At 33.8% G+C, this 20,905-nt stretch overlaps 1 protein-coding gene across 1 annotated transcript in view; it reads right to left on the reverse strand.

Moving 5' to 3' along the window:
• The window catches only part of GLRB (glycine receptor beta), a 100,895-nt gene that overhangs the window by 26,290 nt on the left and 53,700 nt on the right, over nucleotides 1-20,905 (reverse strand). The window contains exons 4-7 of the mRNA XM_028104391.2: nucleotides 11,466-11,695; nucleotides 11,281-11,363; nucleotides 9,577-9,717; nucleotides 4,345-4,497 (exon numbers count right to left, since the gene is read on the reverse strand). Of these exons, the coding sequence (XP_027960192.1) occupies nucleotides 4,345-4,497; nucleotides 9,577-9,717; nucleotides 11,281-11,363; nucleotides 11,466-11,695 (607 nt within the window). The remainder of the gene's footprint in view (nucleotides 1-4,344; nucleotides 4,498-9,576; nucleotides 9,718-11,280; nucleotides 11,364-11,465; nucleotides 11,696-20,905) is intronic.

Consider the following 20,905-nt stretch of genomic DNA (forward strand, 5'->3'; position numbering starts at 1 on the left):
TCATGATGAGCACTGAGTAATATATAGAACAGTTGAATCACTACATTGTACAGCTGCAACTAATATAATACTGTATGTTAACTATATTGGAATTAAAATAAAACTTAAAAACTTAATAAAAATAAAATAAAATAATTAAATTTTTTAAAAGCAAAACATATTTTTACTTTAAAATCAAGAAATCTCATTCCTGGGTATTTACCCAAGAGTAATGAAAACATATGTCCATACAGAGACTTGTACACAATTATTCATAGCAACATTATTTATAATAACATTATTTAGATTGGAAACAATCTAAATGTCTATCAATTATTGAATGGAAAAATAAACTGTGCTGTATCCATACTATGAAATACTGCTCAGCAATAAGATAGAGCCAAATATAAACATAAGCAACATCATGAATACATGTCAAAAACATAAATATGTCCCTACCCCTTGCCCATTCACTACCTTCTCTGTCTCTTCAAACTCACAATAATCTATCCTATCTCACTGGCAACTCATGATCTTTCTCCCTATTTTATTAGGAAAACAAAATCATTTACAAGCCCCCACTACCATATCTACTCACCCATCTCTGTCTATACCTACATACTCTGCCTTCTCTCCTGATATCGTAGATAAGGGGACAGTAAACTGATGCACAGGGCACTGGAACACACCAACATCCATTCAATTATGTACTGTCAACTCCTATTGTTTAGGAGTTGCAACAAAAACCATATGGCCCACAAACATGGACTATTTACTATCAGGCCTTAACAGAAGGAGTTTGCTGATCCCTGGGACAAATCCACTTTGTCCTAGCAAAGGCCAGTCTGTCTACCAGATCTCATCCCCTCTCACGTCTCAGGGACTCTGCTCCTGTACTTCTTCCATCTCTCATTTGTTCCTTTGTTAGTGTTTGTTTTCCACCAAAAATAAACATACTGTGATTTTGTCCACCTTAAAAACAAAAACCAGAAACCTCTCAACTCCTATTCCCACCCCAGTTATTTCCTTATTCTCTTTTTCTTTTTACAGTTAACAATCTCCAATGGGTTGTTTATACTGGATGCCAATAGTTCCTCCCCTCCTGTTCTCTCTTGAAGTCACTCCAACCAAGCTTTCCTCTTGTCACTGTATGGAAACTGTCCTTAGCATGGACACCAGTGACTTCCCCAGGTTGCTGAATCCAATGACAATATTTAGCCCCAAACTCACTTGGTTTATAAGCAGCTTGACTGATCACTCCCTTCACCTAGAAATGCTTTCTCCATTTGGCTCCCAGGAACCTACATCATGCTGGTTGTTACTCATCTTCTCAGTCTCAAAGGCTGAGTTGTTAGATGTCTTCTGTACCTGTACTCCAGTCTCATCACTTTAAAGACAAATATAAACATAAGCAACTTCAGATAAATCTGAAGTTCTTACTACGAGCCTTGATCTCTCCTAGAAACCCCAGACCTGTATATCCAACTGACTACCTGATAACACTGCCTAAAAGATATCTCGGACTTAACATGTCCAAAAAGAAGCTCCTAGTCTGCCCATCTTCTCAAACCTACTTTACACGAAGCTTTTCCCATCTAATTTAGTGGCAGCTTCATCTTCCTGGATTCTCAGCCAGAAAAACCTTTGAAGTCAGCTTTGAGTCTGCTTTCTTAAATCCTACATACAACACATTTACAAAACTCTTTATCTCTACCATATCCATCAGCTATTTGTGAGCATCTCTACCCCCCTGGCAATACTGTGATTGTTTCACCTGGACTATTATAGCTTCCTAACTGCTTTCCTTGCTTCCACCCAAGCCTCCTTTTAGTGGGTTCTACACAAAGCAGGTAAGGAGAATCTGTTAAAATTTAAAGCAGATCATGTGCAAAAGCCCTCAAGGGCTTCCCATTTCACTCAGAATAAAAGCCAAAATCTTCAGAATGCCCCCTTAGGAGATGTTATATGGTCTCCTCACCATTGTTCTCTTTCTGATCTCATCTACTAATCATTCTTTCACTCATTCTGCTCCAGCCACATTGGCCTTGGCAGTCCCAAAATATTCCAAGCATGTTCCTGCCTCAGGAATGCTGGCCTTGATGATCACTATCCTGGCTCATTCTTTCCTAGATATCCACAGTGATTCATTTCTTCACCTCCATCACATTTTTATCCAATATCACTTCTCTCTGAGCAATTCCTGACAAGCAGGCTGCTGTCCCTGAACTCTCTGTCCCCACATCATCTTTCCACCCACTCCCTGGGCATTAGGAACTTTTTTTTAACTGAAGTGTAGTTGACATACAATGTTATATTAGTTTTAGGTGTACAACACAATGATTCCACAATTTTATACATTGCTCAATGCTCATCATGATTAAATGTAGCCATCACCACTCACCACACCCTGTTATTACAATGTTATTGACTATATTCCCTATGCTGTACTTCTCATCGTCATGACTTATTTGTTCTACAACTGGAAGTTATATGTCATTATCTTATATATTACATATTGTACTTATTTGGTGTCTCTTTCTTTCCAAGAAAAAATACACTCATTGAGGCTTAGTGTTTTCTTTTTGTTTTATCTATTTCATTAACTATCTATTTGCTATTTATGTTAACTCTATGCCTATCTTCTTGAATATTGCTTAGGACGTAGTTGGTGCACAATAAATACTTGCTGAATGAATCAAATGTGGAAAAGTGCTTTATAAACTATAATGTAATGTATAAATGAGGCATATTATTAACTCCTGAATGTGTAATAAGCACTCTCCACTCATATTTTCAATCCTCCAATGAACCCTTTGAGTATTTTTTCATCCCTACTGACATTTTAACAGAGTATGTTTAAAGAGGTTAGATCTGTTTGTCTAAATTGTCACAACTAATAAGCAGAGAACAGGAATTCAAATCCAGATTTAACTGAAGAGACTGACTTTAAACCATTAAACACATTTGTTTCATACAACAGTTCTACTGGATGTTAAGTGGACAGTTTAGGGACTTCATGACAGAAGTCCTGTAATAGAAAGGGATTTACAAAGAAAAATCCTTCAAGAATATGTCAGGGATTGAAATGTCTCTAGAGTACTCTTGGAAGCCTGACATTTCAATTTTTATCACTGTGTAAGAGTACAATATTACTAATAAGCAAAAAAATTAACTATTTGGGGGAAATGCATGACATTTTGACAAGTCTAAGGATACAACTAGTTTTTTAGGAGTTTTTTTTCTCAGTGCAGTATACTACAGAGTTCACTCTCATCCCCTAAAGGAGTTAATCAGTGGATTGTCATTGTCTTCATTCTAGATACATAACAATTAGGACGAAATTTCCCACATTTCTGGTTATTAAGATGTAGATTTGGTCTCTGTGGCTCTTATTAAATATAAACCATCAAATTTCTTATCCAGGTAAAACTGTCATTTTCATTGCTTCTTCCTGGTTGCCTACTTTTTAAAATCTATATTTCATTTAATTCCCCCAATATGTCAGGAGGGAGATTTGCACAGGGTCTTTTCTATGGAAATAACAAACCAAATGCTGCAACCAATCAGTCACTAAGAGGTCAGATATCCCACAGCCTTACCTATATGAGTTCCAGGTAATATTCAGAAAACACACACACATATATTCACACAGTAATGAAACATTTGAAAACACTCTAAACAATCAAAATTTGTTGTAACAATGTCCTTATTTTTAAGTTTATTCACTTCATCCATTAGAAGAGCTCTTGATTATTTCATGAAGCAAAGAATTTTTCACCCCTATATACACACAATTTTCAAGACTGGCTGATGCTGTTTCTGTGTGACAGAGCATTAAAAATAACAAATGGGGGAGCACGGATAACCAGCTCTTCTTCTCCCTAGCCACTCCTGATGACAGAGCACACAATAATTGATGTTTAAGAAAATGACATGAAGTCATGTTTAAAAAGATACATTGTACCACATATTCCCTGATGATGAGTATGAGATAGTAGACAATATTATTTAGAAAGATTCCCATCATAATAGTTCTGTGTTTAAGTTTGGAACTATTGGGGATTTTAGACCTTAGTTATCTGTGAAAATTACTTAGTAATAATTATTGCATGAAAGTCAAAGTAGGATAGATTAACTGTTTAAAATACCCAAAGATATGAAAAGAAAAAAACTTAGTCTAATTATTGAGTGCATAAACATTGAGAAAATCTAGTTCAATGTCAAGTTTTGAAGAAAGTCTAAAAACAGACGAGAGAAAGGTTGCCTTCAATTCTAAAAGTCTGTTTTAAAATAGTTGATTATATAGCAAGTTATGCAAGGACATAACATGTTCCCGACATGAGAAAGAAGCATGGAATACTTTACCCAGGGGCACTCTGGCAGCACTTGCATCTGGGTTGATCCAGAAGGAGAGCCAGGAGAGAACCACTATCAGCAGGGTTGGGGCATAGACCCCCATCATGTAAAAACCGACCTGCCTCCTCAGGGTGAAGATGACTTCCACACAGGTGTAGTACCCTTTCAGAAACAAACTTATGTTAGAAAAAGGAGGGACTCATCTACCTACAACAGCAAAAGCCAATAGTGTACCTATAAATTGTAAGTCACTTCTATCTGAGGCAGTTTCACAAAGTAAATTCCACAAAAAGAGTTTTTTCCCTATAAATATATAATTTATTTGATGTAAAAGGTTGACATGATGGGACCCGTCTCACCTGACCTTTCACAACTTTATTATGACGTTGAGAAATAGATACCACATGCTGCTCCACTATGTCAGTGTCTCAGCTTTTAAGTCTTTGTTCAGGGAATTGGCAATGCACTTAAACTTTTCATTATCCATGGGCACTCTCAGAGCAATTGATCTAAAGGAGTCATACAGGGAGCAGTAAATCAAAGTGGAACAAGTCTAAAAAGAAACATTCCACGACTATATATTGTCAGTATAATTTTTCAGCTACATGTATCACTTCTTATCTAGAAAGCATAGCAGTCTACGATAACTCCTATGCATATTTAAGCCTTAAAAAATTAAGTGTATTAGAAGTAAATCTTAGCAAGGATAAGAAATACATGTTTTCATTCTATAGAGATAAAAGATTATAAAGAGTAGATATCTGATATTCCTCTCAATTCTCTCCCTTCCTCCACTCCAGGCCCTCAAGCATGCTTTGTGAGGGAAAGGACTTCATTGTCACAAGCTGAGACAAATGCAGAAATTGCCTTACAACATAATTCTAGAAATGTCATGACACCAACTAGTCCCTCAAATTAATCACAAATTATGGGCAGCCTCATCATAGCCTCTGCTGACTTGAGAAACAAAGTAAGTGACAAGATATTGTTCTAGCACCAGAATAGAAGAGATGCTTCTAGATGTTTGAGACTTTTTTTTTATAAATGCTTTAGTCCTTTCAGTTAGCAAGTTAAATATAATATTTAATGCCTGAAGTGCTTAATTTTGATAAAAATGTCATTTGCCATTCAAAAAAAGCAAGGTTATGTGAAAATAACAGAAAGTTAAAATGTTTCCAATTGTGTTGAGCTTAAACATCATTGTTTCAAAATGTTGAAACAAATAAATCAATGAATAAATAAAATAATTATGGGGAAAGGACATTGCCTTTTTACTATTTTATATTTTAAAACTAACATTTATCTAATTTTCCTAATTAGTAAGAATATACACACTTCTCGCACTAGAACAATCTTCAGATTCATTCATTAATGGAACTTATGGCAGTACTGCCCCACAAAAAGCTCTTAAAAAAATGTTAAAAAAAAAACAGCTACTCACAACCTCTTACTAAATAACTTAGACCAGAAATCTATCCTTTTCCCAGTGTGAATTATAATCATTGCCACCTCTGAGAGATTAGAAAGATATCGGGGCTAATATGTAACAAAAATAAAGAGTTGACCGGAACTGAAGTAAATTGTAATTATGCCAAATGTTTCCAAATTATATCAAAACCCACCCCCCCAAAAAAAAACGCAGCATGTTTGTCATTTTTTAAATTTTAATTTCATTAAAACTAGGCAATTAATTTAAATTATGCATAGGTTTTAAAAAGATACAAGACGTCAAACAATAAAAACTCCCTCCCTTTTGTCTTCCCACCCCTCATCTTAACTTCCTGCCTGGACAAACAAGAACATGTTTCTAACTAGCGATCATGTGCAAAATTTCCAAAGTATAATCTTTTATAGGTCCAATTTTCTGCAATTAAGAGGCTCACAGTATTTCCTCAAAGTGGTTCTGAAGTACCTGGCTTTGCAATAGCATCATTTACTCAAGTTCATTTTATGTTTACCTAGGTCTGTGAGATAGAGAACAAAATGTATTTACTTATTGCATATTTTTAGGTAGCCTAAATTGTCACAAATATTACAACAGCTTACTGTAGAGTTGCTCACTTTAAAATGAATTTTGCATTCCATTCCACCACGTTTAAATGACAGCCTAAAAAACAGGAATCCTATACTCTAAAGCCAGTTTCCACCCCCTCCTTTTATGAAGGCACCCACTGGGGGAGCTTCCCAGGACTGGGATGAATTTGGCAATAAAATACATGCTTGAATATTATAGTGATTTGCTCCATAAACTTTTATGAGAAACATTTCTTGATCTTTTCTGATCTTTTCCTAGTACTGTTACATTTATGAGAGGCAGGTGGGCAGCTAATTGATATAAATGTTCATTGGCAAATTCAATTTACTTTCTATTTCTTGTGAGGTTTTATTTCATTATTATTCACTTAGGCTTGCAATTTAAGTATTTTTGTATACTTGTTTTCCTATATATCTCTCCACCTTTGTAACATCTATAATTTTAAAAACCTGTAATTTTCAATAAAGCTAAAGCCAAATCATTTCTGATTATTTCTGTATAAGTTAAAGAAAATATTGTCCATCATTTTGTAAACGTTGCTGTCTATATCTTTTTCACTATTCAACATATTAGGCATTCATATATTTAGAAGGTACCACATTTGTAAATGCATATCTAAATATTATCCAAACATTAAAATAAGTTTTGCTTATATTCATATGATGATTCATGTAAACACTGAAATGCATGTTTACTGAAATACAGTAAATGACAATTATCATTATGTTAGACATAACTTCTTTTATTGTTATTTTCTCTAGCTAATGAGAGATCTGTGACTTATTTAAAATAGCTCAAAAAGTACCACAGAAAACTTTACTTCTTATAATTTGAGTAATCTCTCAAGAACAAAAACGAAGAGTATTTATTTTATGTGTGTACCATATTAGAATATAGATCTATAAAAGGGCAGTGATATCTCCTTTATTCCCCTAAATGGAAATTTGTAGATGTAGGGCTTAAAGGTAAAAAAATAAGCACCCCCAGGATTTTCAATGCTATCTCATAATTTTATGCTATCACATAAAATCAGAAATAAAATTACTAGTTTTATTTTAATCTTTAGATGAAGTTTAAAACTTCAATAGGGTCATTTCAAATTTCTCAAAACAATTTAGAGACTATTCATTTTGAAATGTTAAGCATATAAATTAGATGTGGGTAACTATTTGCAAAGTATAACAGGACTGACTCCACAGGTAGTATAATAATGTCAGACTCACTATTCCACTTAGTAATAGTATGACTTGGTTAAGTGTCTTTGCTCTATTATCCTAACATGTAAAATAGGGAAAATAAAAGTACTGAATTCATAGGGTTGTTGTGAGGATTAAAATATAGAGTTCCTGCAGAGCACTAAAATAATGCCTGACATACAGCAAGAACTGCAAAAGCCATCTACTAAATATGTATTTCCATACAACAACCCCAAAAGGATATTCCTTGGCTTTCAACTTATTTTTTTTTTCATTACTAGGTGACCTGTAAAAGTTTCTAAACACTGTAGTCCATTTCCTTAATTTGAGTGAGTACAGGGAAAAGGAGTACTGTGCTTAGTTCCGTGGCTGACATTGATTTGCCTGTAACATTCAGTAAGTCCCTCACTCACGCTGCTCCTCAGTTATTTTCTGTGTTAAATAAAGGAACTGGCTCAGAATTGTCAATAAGATCACTTCCATATCTAAAAGTCCATGTATCGATGACTTCTTCATTGAGTACCCCCAAGGTCAAATTTTTAAGAGTTCTTAGGCTTTCCTTTTTAAAATCTTTTATAAATTCTTTTAGCAGTATATTTGCTTATTATCTCTCTTTTCTAATATATTATTAGTTCTATAAGAGAAGGAACTATTTATATATAAATGCTATATAATCCATTAAATTATGTGAAGGAAGGTCAACTACAACAGATGCTTAAACTAACTTTATCTCCAAGTAGCCTAAGTGTTGCATTATTGTAGCACTAAATGTGCAAACGTTCACTCTGCTTTTTTTAGTATTATATTTTGTCTTTGATGATGCCATGATGGCAGCATTATAAGCTCAAGCATCTGATCTCCCTGAATTCCACACAATTACACTATATATTTTTATTTTTTCAAGTCAACATAAATGTTGCAATACATTTAAAGTTAAATTGTATCTATTTCTTTTTTTAAAGATTTATTTATTTATTTTAGAGAGAGAGAGTTTAAAAGCACCATAGGTGTGTGGGAGAAGGGGCAGAGAGAGTCTCAAGCAGACTCCTTGCTGAGCTGCTGAGTGCAGAGTCCTACATTGGTTTGATCTCAGGACCCTAGCCAAAATCAAGTGTTGGGCACTTAACCAACTGAGCCACTCAGGCGCTCCTAATTATATCTATTTCTGAACATCTTTGTCATACCTTTGCTTACTTCCTCATAGAAAATCAGGATTGTGTAATTTACAAGTTGAAATGATTAGTTTGAATGTAATGAGCAAAATCAATCAGACTTTTATGTATGTTACTATGGGAAAAAACATTATATTTAATATCTAAAACCCTCAATAACTCTATCAGTTGTGACTCAAATGTTGAATATGAATCGTATTATTAAAGTATTGCTTAGTGGGTATTATATTTTCATTTCTGCAAAGCTTCAGGTAATGTAATGAATGAGGTTAGTTTGTTGTGCTTTTCACAATTAGCTGTTCCATAATCTAGGCCAACAATATTATATGGGGAGTATTTACTGACGTCCAGTTATTCTCCACACTTATTGCTTCCTAAGCAGCATAAAGATCAGTGCCTTGTAAAACTAAGAATATGGGTCAACCAACATCTACAGCCTGCCTAAAAGACAAGAGACAAGTGTATATGCATTACATTGATCAAATCCATAATGTTTGGCTCCAAACTGAAACTTGCCAGAAGCAGAGTTTCTTGGCAAAACCTAAGAAAACCATTGCCTGGGAGAGTTCATATTACTAAAATAAAAAATTGAAAACCTCTTGTTATCTAGAATTACATAAAGAAAAGCAAAACTATTTAGTAATAAACATTTTTAAGAACTTTAGTGAATGTAATTTTATGAAAGATCTAAATATATGGACGCAAAGATAAACTATTTGTAAATATTGAACTCACTTTTTAACTAATTTTCTTCTATTCTGTTCCTAGCATATGTTAAAATTAAAATGAACCTTTGAAAAAGGATTTAGTTTTGTTTAATTCAAAGACAATTACTTACCAGTGCCTTTATAGTATTTTGTACAGTTACCATATTCAATATCTTCCTTTTTAATATCAAACTGAGGCAAGGCAATTTTTTCTAACTGAACAGGATCTCCTGACTGCCAGATAAATCGTAAATCATCAGTTGTGTAGCCAACTATAAACAAAAGTAAATAAATAAAAATATTATTTTGAAATATAATTATTAATACTTTCTTAATATTTTGAGAATCCAATTACTAAACACAGAAATGGTAAGATAATAAGCCATTCTCCTATGAAATTTTTGTTAAAAATGCAAAGAGATAAAACCTATGGCCATCAATGAAAACATTAGCACAAATTTACAGATAATTGACTTAAAGAAAGAACAAGCTAAAACAATGAGCATATCATAAATATACATAAAGTTACAATTTCACTGCCTCATGTAGAGTCAGCGTATTTTGCTATGTCAGAATTCAGAACTGTCATCAATAAAAAGTAATAAATAAGTCATACTAGCTTTCTGAATATATTCAGAATAGATTCATTCACAATTATACAATATGCTACCTGGAAATTAAAAAAAAACTTAAGCACCGAATCACTTATACTTTTGAAGAAATAACCACAAATTTCCCTAAAGGCATTGCATTGCACAGGAAAGCAGTAAAACAATCTCTCAAGTGGACATCATTATTAAATGTGGAAGCACACATTTTGGGTTTAGGTAATATACCGTTCAACTCTAGAGTATATGGATTTTTTCAAAGCAATACTTCAGTGCATCTGGCAATAGATTTGAACGTAAATATCCAGTTGGAATTTTTTACACAAATATATATTAACACACAGGCCTAAATATATACAACACATACACAAAAATGTACATACGTACACATACTTACATCTGTAAAATCTCAATTTATACTTAGAAAGCAGTAGAGATTGTTCAAATTTAGCCTCCAGCTTCAGTAAATTTTTTTTTAAAAAAACAACAGATAACCACAAAGTAACTTGAAAGCATATCATCTAGCAAGTATATATAAGATGTTTTACAAGGCCATCATTCTTTACTTGTTGCTGAAATAGGTCATGGTATATAGGTATTCAGGCCAAGGCTTCCTTATATTAGTGTTAGTTTTTCAAGTTTTATGTCCTACTTTTATTTTCAAAAGATAAGCATCATAGAGAATTAATTGATAAGTAACAATTTCAATAATCATTTTAATTAATATACCTTATACCTTAATATGATACTTCTTTCATGAACTGAAAAACATATGATCATAGAAACACAAGAATTCCAATTTTGCAAAAAAATTTTTTAGACCTCCACAGAAAATGACTACTTGGTAGGATTTAGGTGCTGTTTTTTAATGTTTTCAAATTATCTGCTCTGAACATGCGGCTTTAAGAGCAGAACAGTTATTAAGATACTGTTTTCCCCTTTACTTTATTTATATTATCAATTCAAATGACGATGGCAATTGGAATAAGTTAGAAGTGTACACCTACATAAACTGATAGCAAAACCTAGTACCCAAAGGATGTGTCTACCTTAGTAATTGTTACAGCAAAAGAATAACAATAATTTTCCTAAATAAATTATTCTAATGACTATTTGTAATAAAAAGCATTAGTTTTACCATTGCTATCTAAGAGACTAGTAGAATGTATTGCCTAGAAATTTTAAGCATTTTTATTGCTATAGTCACTTAGGGTCTCATTTACATACAGCTCTCCAGTTGCATCTTGCAACGTTGGGTATCCATCGGAAACAAGGTCAAGTCCAAAGGGCATGAAAGAGTAATAGATAACCTGAAAGTAGAAACAGAGGTCTTAGAAGTCACTTAATATGTTTCTCTGTGATAATCTGACTTAAAAAAATATATATATATCTGTACAAATATTAAAGAATACCTCATGCTGACAAGAACATCTCCATCACGAAAAATAAAGAGAAGGATATTTTCCTGGGTCACATCATGAAAATTGGCACTTTTTTCGTTTGCAAAAAATAAGTCAGGTTTCCACAGACATTTGTACATTGTGGGATCCACCGTCAGTGCATCCGAGCCCCGAAAATCACTAGGGAGCTTCAGCCTGGGATCATTCCATTTCTGTCTCAAGAAAATGTTAACTCTATAGTCCTGGAAAAAAAAAATTGTGTGCATGTGTGTGTTTACTGCTATTTGAAAGAATATATTCAGCACCAGAATAAAAAGAGTTTCAGTGATAAGCAGCACAAATATTTTTAGTCTCCCACCATCAAACAGGATCAAAACTGCTTGGTCACTAAATATAAAGAGCCCCATGGGCAGTACAAAAAGACCCTTGTGTCTATTTTACGACTCTCTAGAGAAATTTCCTTAGCACTTGCTAGCTCCAACATCAAAATATAACTTTACCAATAATTGCTTCACCTTTATACAAATGTCAATTACACCAGTTTGTTAAGTGGTGTTATTGTAAAAACATGAGACTGCTAAATATTGTCATTATTCTTCCCAAAAAAAGTAGAAAGCTAAATATTGTCATTATTCTTCCCCAAAAAAGTAGAATAAAATTAAATTAAAAATAGATAAGAAGCCAAGGGAAAATGTTTCCATTTGCTTTTTACTAAGTAGCAAACTATAAAAATAATATATATATATAACATATACATTATATAACATGTATATAACTATAACACACATACTTACATATGTATATGTAAGAAGGAAAAAGAAAAACTATTCTTGACTACTCATATATGTACATGATTGTAGAGAGAATTTGAGATAGTCAAATGAGATTGCATTATGCAAAACAGATGAGCATATCAAAATTTGCATTATGTTTATTTAACTATAGTAGAAAAATGTTTTGAAATCTGCTAAATATCTGGCTATTTTACTTCAGTGTTTTTGTCTATCTCCAAAAATTTTCATTTTAAAACTTTGTAAAAATTAAATTATGTCAAGACATATATTTTAAGAATATGTGAACCTAGGAACATGTTCAATACCTTAATACATTTTATATCTGCCAGTGAAATGGGGTTCTGGCAAAAATCAGGTTGTTAGCATATACAAACTTAGCACTGAAGATCGTGCTCAGGTCTTTTGATGTTAATATTATATACTGTACTCAGAAGATGCACAAAAGTGCTCAAGGTAAAAATTGTTTTGGGCTTCAGCTTCCTTATTTTCAATCATTCAAAATTCACAAAATACTGTCTTACCCATAGCCTTTCAACATGATCAAAATGAATTAAATAATAAACTTCAAATCGAAATCTAAATAAGTAACTAGGAAGAAGTTATAGACCATCTTTTATTAAGTAATAAGAATAGATTTCTATGAAATGTAAGTGCACATGCTTTATATATGTATAATATATAAAATAAAGCATAATCAAGGAATAGTAATTGTCCCAGTGAAAAAGCTTGGACAATTTACTTTCTCACATTATCTTCAGACTCTGGATAGTAATTGTAGAAGGGTAGGTACATAGTAACAATATCCACATACTGAAGTATAGACAGTGAAATAAGATTTAAACTGCCTACATCTCATAGCTACTCTAAACTTAAGGTTTATAAAAACTTCAACATGTGTAATACAAATTGATTCTTAAAAATCACATGCAGATGGCACTAGAGTGCCAAAGTCAAATAAATTAAGGATTATATAAACTGACACCGAACATATCTGCACCACTGATAAAAAAAAAAGATAACATTTTCTAATCAGATGAACATGGAGTTAAGGTGGGGATAGAGGAGGCCTAGAACTCTGGAAAATAAAGAGCTGCATTGTACAACTACATGAACCGTCAAAATATACACCTATCTTAGAATTCATAATGGGACTTATTTGCTTCACATCTGACAGTGATTATGACAACAAGAATTAACTCATACGCGCCCAAGACAAAGGCTTATCTACATCACATGGTGAGACTTCCAGAAGACTTGATGTTGCTTCCTGATGCAAGCTTTTATCCATTCCAGGCAAACATGCATGGCCCTCCCCTTTAAAAGGAATACACATTAGGTTCAATTATTTTCTTTTTTTTGAAAAAAGACATTTATTTGAGAAGGAGAGAGAGAGAGCACACAAGGAGGGGCAGAGAGGGAGGAAGAGAGAGAATCTCAAGCAGACTCCCTGCTGAACACGGAGCCCCATGCAGGGCTCCATCCCGTGACCCTGATTATGACCTGAGCCAAAATCAAGCCTCTGACGCTGAACCCACTGAGCCACCCAGGCACTCCTAGGTTTAATTTTCTAATAAAATACCAATTACACTACCTTAGCTAAAGCACATGGTTGACATACTTTTGACATTACTTTTAGCACTTAACAGTATTCAACTTCAAATTATTTGCTAAAAAGCTTCCTTGGAGTGATCTGCTAAAATTATTGGTATTCTAAAATTACATACACTAAAACTATTTTTATTACCTTCTCTATGTACTGTGTCTTATCAAAAGGTAAATCATCAAAAACTACATCTTTAAACTGCCATATTTAAATTTACATTCACAATGTCATGATAAAATACATGTCCTTAACTTGCTATCAAGGATTAGTATGAAAAATAACCAGATGAGGTTGCTTATGTATCTTTTATAAACATGTTATTAAAGCCATGACTCCTTATTTTGGTCAATGACCATTATATGAAAATACACAAGATAAATTCTTCTTTATTTATTTAATTTTTTCATTTGTTTATACATATATTACTATAATATCATTATATAGGTGTTTACTATGTGCTAGGCATACTTAGTCTAAGCACTTTGCAAAAACAAATCTATTCCTCAGAGTTTATACTAAAAATACTTTCCTGATTCTCTTATATGCTCCCTATTACAGGAAAGCAAGACTGAAGTATCCCATCATGTTTTTATTTCTGCCTGGCAGCTAGGGAACTGAAGGCTAAATTCTATAGCCAATTGAATTAATAATTTCTCTCTCATATCCTTGTATGACTATCACTGCATGGCCCTTGCACATTTAGTCCTATTTCAGTTATTTCTTTGCATTTTTTTGTTATTTTGATACACGGCAAACCCTTGCCAGAAATAGAGATGGATGAAAAGTAAAATAACAGTTGAGGGATTGTCATATACTTGACAAGAGTCTGTCAGCATTATTTGGATGCCACTTCTCAGAAACTCTGCCAATGTGGCTTTTAGAATCAAGAAGCTTTATTTTAGTCTAATATTAGGTTTTCTTACTTTAATAGAATGTTAGTTGTATGTTTAGAGATACAGATACCTAGATTAAAACTACTACATTTTGGAATGTATTCTAGTTTACATCTTAGTAACTAATTTCCAATGACATTATATTGATATTTTTTATAATACTCAAGATATCTGACAGGAATTAAAGCAATTCTAAGATTTAACTTTGGCATAATTTGCATAATTAAAAAGAAGCCACTTTCGGGGCATCTGGGTGGCTCAGTTGTTAAGCGTCTGCCTTCAGCTCAGATCATGGTCCCAGGATCCTGGGATCAAGCCCCGCATTGGGCTCCCTGCTCCGCAGGAAGCCTGCTTCTCCCTCCTCCACTCCCCCTGCTTGTGTTCCCTCTCTCACTGTCTCTCTTGCTCTGTCAAAAAATAAAAAATCTTAAAAAAAAAAGCCACTTTGCAATGTTTGGGGTAGAACTTCAGAAATTACCCCAGCATCAATACCGAATTCTCCTTAAAATCTCCATACATTGGGAGCACTATTCTATGTTCCACAATTCTACCTCCAAAAATGGTATGGGTAACTCATCTAAAATTATACAGAAAAATTATTTTTCTTTTAAAATTTTAAAGCAATTTGAATGGTGCTTCTGCATGTGAAGTTCATTCTTCTAAATCCTTCTTAAAGTCTAATCAATATTTCCATCAATCCAAGAATATCTTTATATAATGCAAATCTTTATATTAGTTATCAAGTTCAAAGCATTTTAACCAGCCAAAAGCTGATTAAAGCCCAACGTAGCCCTACATAGTATCAAAGGCTTTGACAAAACAAAACCTATCCATGGGGAAAATTACAAAATTACAAATCATATAAGAATGTTTTAATGCCATTCCTTTTAAAATTCTATATATCATCATAAATAATTTTTTATAGTCATATTAATCAAATTATAAAGTCTAATATAATGGAGTCAACATGGGCTTGGAAATATAAAGTTCCTGACTCAAGTTTCAGCTCTGAGTCTTAAAGCTTTTACCTTGAGCAAGTCTCTTAAACTATCTAAGCTCAATTTCTTAACATAAAAAAAAGGAATCTTAATTTCTAACGTGATAATTCAATAAAATGCTCAATGTAAAAGATTAATAGAGTACCCACTATAAATTAGCTTCCTTTCCAATAAACATCCTTGAGAATCTAGCTAGAGAGTATATCATATACTTTCTGAAAAGGTTTTTTTAAATACCTCCTAAGTCTCTCGGTGATGGGTTGGCTCACTCATTCAATTCAAAAATTATTTATTAACCATATATTTTTTTCTATGCTCTGGGTACTAAGGATACCGCTGTGAGTACTCTCAGACTTCAAAGAAATAATTGTCAGTTAAATTGGCAATCAGTCAAATATAAAACAATTGAAAAAGACTATGAAAATGGAAATAGATTGCAATGGGGCATCTAGACTCAGGATTAGTTGAAAGTAACCAAGTGAACTGACACCTACACTGAGACCTGACGACAGGACAATTAGACAAATGTGGGTCTGAATTATGACCTATTATGTGCCCTAAGGCAAGTCACTTAACTTCTCTGAGCTTAAAATTCGTCAATAAAATTAATCTTCAATTATTCACAAGAATCAAATAAAAGGCTGTACCTAAAGCATGAAACCTGGGACAAAGAGGGTACTCAAAAGTTAACAAATTTATTATATGTATTATTAACATTATTACCATTATAGCTATTATCACCTCTTTGAAAAGGCTCACTATTACTATTGACAGCATTCCTTTTCTATTGTTCTAAAAATGCTACCTATAAGTTTCAATTGGTTACTGAACATCAAAACTAACTTTAATTCCATTCTTTAAAAGCTTTAAAAAGTGTTCTTTGGGTACTAGATGCAAAGACTATGTTAGTTGCTGGTTATACACAGATGAATACAATACAGCAGTAGAAAACAAAGCAATTTCTGATTATTAATGTTAATTATTAATATCTGATCAAACTATTATTATTCAGATTTCACAGACTAAAGATACATCGAACTAACAAGTTTGTTTTATGGACTAACAAAATAAAACATCTATTTGTTTTTATGTTCCAGACTAAATTCAATGATTGAAAAAGAGATGTAGTTAACAATCAGTTTTACTTTGCTAGGTTAACATTCATTCCATCCATCATTTGTTCATTAAATAGTAATTCATTAAGGACTTTCTATGTTTGAAGTTCTGAGCTACCAGTCTGAGAGGGATAAAAATTTGAGGGCCATACCCTCAGGAAGTGATAATTAAACAAGTAAGGGAATAATTAGTAAGGATTCTAGGGGTGACAGCCCTTGCTGAGGGACTAAATGATCAGTTCGGACACGGGGCAGGAAAGGCTGCAGCAAGTGAGTCTGAGGAGTTCTCTGAGAGTAGGCAGAATTTTGACAGGTGGTGATATCAGGGAAGGGCAGGACTAAAGTAGGAGGCAAAACTCACCGTTTCTTAAGTGTTTTGTCAGCAATACAAAAGAATCACTGAATACCAAGAAACGTAAAATGGCAGAAATAATCAAGATCATCACTAAAAGGAGGCCAGAGCAAGAGATAGAGGTTTTGGAGTGACCAGGAGAAAGACATTAGTTAAAGTCAAGACCAAGAAGAAACACACAAAGAACTCTTAAAATGTAATAAGAATACAAACAACCCCATTAAGAAAGGGGCCAAAGATCTTAACAGACACCTCACCAAAGAGATACACTGGTGGCAAATAAACCTATGAAAAGATATTCCACTTTATATGCCTTTAGGGAGATGCAAATTAAACAATGAAAACAATGAGATACCAATACACAACTATCAGAAAGGGCCAAATCCATCACACTGACAATACCAAATGCAAATGAGGATACAGAGCAATAGGCACTCTCATTCACTGATGGTGGGAATGAAAATGGTACATCCACTTTGGAAGACAGTTTGGAACTAAATATACTCTTACCATACTGCACTCCTCGGTATTTACCCAAAAGGGCTGAAAACTTACACCCACACAAAAACCTGCACTTTCGTTTTATAGCAGCTTTATTCATAATTGCCAAAACTTGGAAGCAACCAAGATGTCCTTCAGTAAGTGAATGGATAAACTGTGGTACATCCAGACAACAGAATATTATTCAGCAAGAAAAAAAAAATGAGCTATCAAGCCATAAAAAAACATGCAGGAAACTTAAATACATACTAGTAAGTGAAATAAGTCAATCTGAAAAGGCTATATGCTGCATGATTCCAACTATATGACATTCTGGGAAAGGCAAAACTTGGATACAGTAAAAATCTATCAATCAATCAATCAATCAATCAGTGGTTGTCAGGGGTTATAGGGGAGGGAGAGATGAACACGTAGAACACAGAGGATTTTTAGGGTAGTGAAATTCTTCTGTATAAAATTATAATGGTGGATACACATGTTCAAACATCTGTCAAAACCCATGAAATGAACAACACCAAGAGCAAATCCTAATGTAAGGTACAGACTTTAGGGGATGATGTGTTATTGTAGGTTCACTGATTGCAACAAATGCACCCCTTTGGGTGCAGAGGTTGATAGTGGGGGAAGATGTGGGCAGGGCGAGGCAGGGGGTATATGAGAACTCTCTGTACTTTCTGCTCGATTTTGCTGTGAAGCTAAAACTGCTCTAAAAAATAAAGTCTAGTTTTAAAAAAGTAAATGTACTTGGTACATAAATACATTTCAAAGACATCTACTGCATACATATATATAATAGCCAAAAAAAAACAAAAAACAAAAATTAAACAAGCAAACAAACAAAAATCCAGAAATAATCTAAAATCCATCAGGGCGGAACAGATTAGTAAAATATGTTATTTTCATATGATAGAATGTTATTTAACATTAAACATGAACAGGATTGTATAGAACAATCTGACAGTTCTCTCAAAAACACTGAGTGATACTGCAAGTTTCTTCTGAGAAAGTAACAACTCACATGAAAAACTCTATAGCAAAGTTTGCTACGAAGAACCAGTAAACATGAAGATATGTTCTGTCTCACTACAGAAGAAAAACAATGAAAAACAAGATTCTATTTTTTTCGCTTTGCCCATGAAATCGGAAATGATGATGAGTAATCATATTTATCACTGGCCAAGGCAATGGAGAGCTGGCACATTCATACACCACCAATAGAAAAAATAAATGTATAAACTTTCCTGGAGGGTTATTTGGCAATATGTATCAAAATTTAAAGAAAAGTAAATAAATTTCAACAAAGTAATACATCCTAAGAAAGATATATACAAAGATGATGTTACAAAAAAAAGTGAATGCAAAACATAGTATAAACAAAATGCAAGGGAATAAACACAAAGGTAAGAAAAATCAAAATTTGGAAATAAGAAAAAAAAGATTATTATTTACCCTTTCAATATCATGTTGAAACAGTATAACAAGCCCACCTAAGGGCTGTACGATTCTCTAGGAAAGTGTAACTTTGTCTGACTTGCCATTTTCAATTAGTTAGGGCCCAGACTCTGCAAAAGCAGATAAGATACAGAAGATTCATAAATTGCAAATGATATTTGCCTGGTACAGATGCAAATGTTCTATGTCAGGTAGAAAAGCTATCCCCAAAGATTAAGCCTTAATTGCCCTGTGAGACATTAACAAGCCTGTATCTAATTTAGTGATCTAATTTCAGCATTCATTCTTTCACTTCAAGCTCCTGAATTTTCCCCTGAAGCAGCTTTATTATCCTGCTGGGTCCCTCACTAATGAGTTAAATAAATCACTAACATGTCTGTACTTCCTCACTAAATGTACATTTTTAACTTTTAAATAATTATACTATGTCCTCAAAAACTTAAACATAGAAATACCATGTGATCCAGCAATTCCACTCCTAGGTATAAACCCAAAAGAACTGAAAGCAGAGACTCCAACAGATACTTGCACACCCACGTTCACTGCAGCATTATTCACAAGAGCCAAAAGATTTGAAACAACCCAATGTCCATCAAGAGATAAATGGATAAATGAAATGGGGTATACAGGCATACCTTGGAGATATTGTGGGTTCAGTTTCAGAGCACTGCAATAAAGTGACTATTGCAATAGAGCAAGTCAAATGAATTGTCTGATTTTCTAGAGCATATAAAAGTTATATTTACACGGTACTATAGTCTTGCTAAAAAATACTAACCATCACCTAATCTTTCAGTGAGTCATAACTTTTTTTGCTGGTGGGGTGGAGGGTGTCTGGCCTCAATGTTGATGGCTGCTGACTGACCAGGCTGGTGGCTGCTGAAGGTCAAAGTGGCTGTGGCAATTTCTTACAAGAAGAGAACAATTAAGTTTGCCATATCCATTGACTCTTCCTTTCATGAACAATTTCTCTGTAGCATGTGATGCTGTTTGATAGCATTTTACCCATAGCAGAACTTCTTTCAAAACTGGAATCCATCTCAAATCATGCTGCTGCTTTATCAACAAGTTTATGTAATGTTCTGAATCCTTTGTTGTCATTTCAGTGTCTTCACGGAGTAGATTGCATCTCAAGAAAACACTTCCTTTGCTCATCCAAAAGAAGCAACTCCTCATCCATTAAAGTTTGATCATGAGCTTGCAGCAATTCAGTCCCATCCTCAGGCTCCACGTCTAATTCTAGTTCTCTCGCTATTCCCACCACATTTTCAGCTACTTCCTCTACTGCAGTCTTGAGCTCCTCAAAGTCATCCATGAGGGTTGGAATCAGCTTCTTCCAAACTCCTGCTACTATTGATATTTTGACCTCTTCCCACAAATCACAAATGTTCTTAAAAGTATCTAAATGCTGTATCCCTTCCCTTCCAGGTTTTCAATTTGCTTTGCCCAGATCCATCCGAGGAATCACTATCTATGACAGCTACAGCTTTACAAAATGGTTTTCTTAAATAATGAGACTTGAAGGTCAAAATTACTTCTTAATCCCTGGGCTGCAGAATGGATGTTGTGTTAGCAGGTACGAAGACAACATTAATCTCATTGCCCATCTCCATCAGAACGGCTGGATGACCAGGTGTATTATCAAGAAGCAGTTATACTTTGAAAGGAATCTTTTTGTCACGCAGTAGGACTCAACAGTGGGCTTAAAATATTCAGTAAGCCATGTTGTAAACAGATGTGCTGT

This window comes from Eumetopias jubatus, unplaced genomic scaffold, assembly GCF_037043125.1.
Source record: "Eumetopias jubatus isolate StellerSeaLion01/CBP00866 unplaced genomic scaffold, mEumJub1_p1.0 scaffold_2, whole genome shotgun sequence".
NCBI lineage: Eukaryota > Metazoa > Chordata > Mammalia > Carnivora > Otariidae > Eumetopias > Eumetopias jubatus.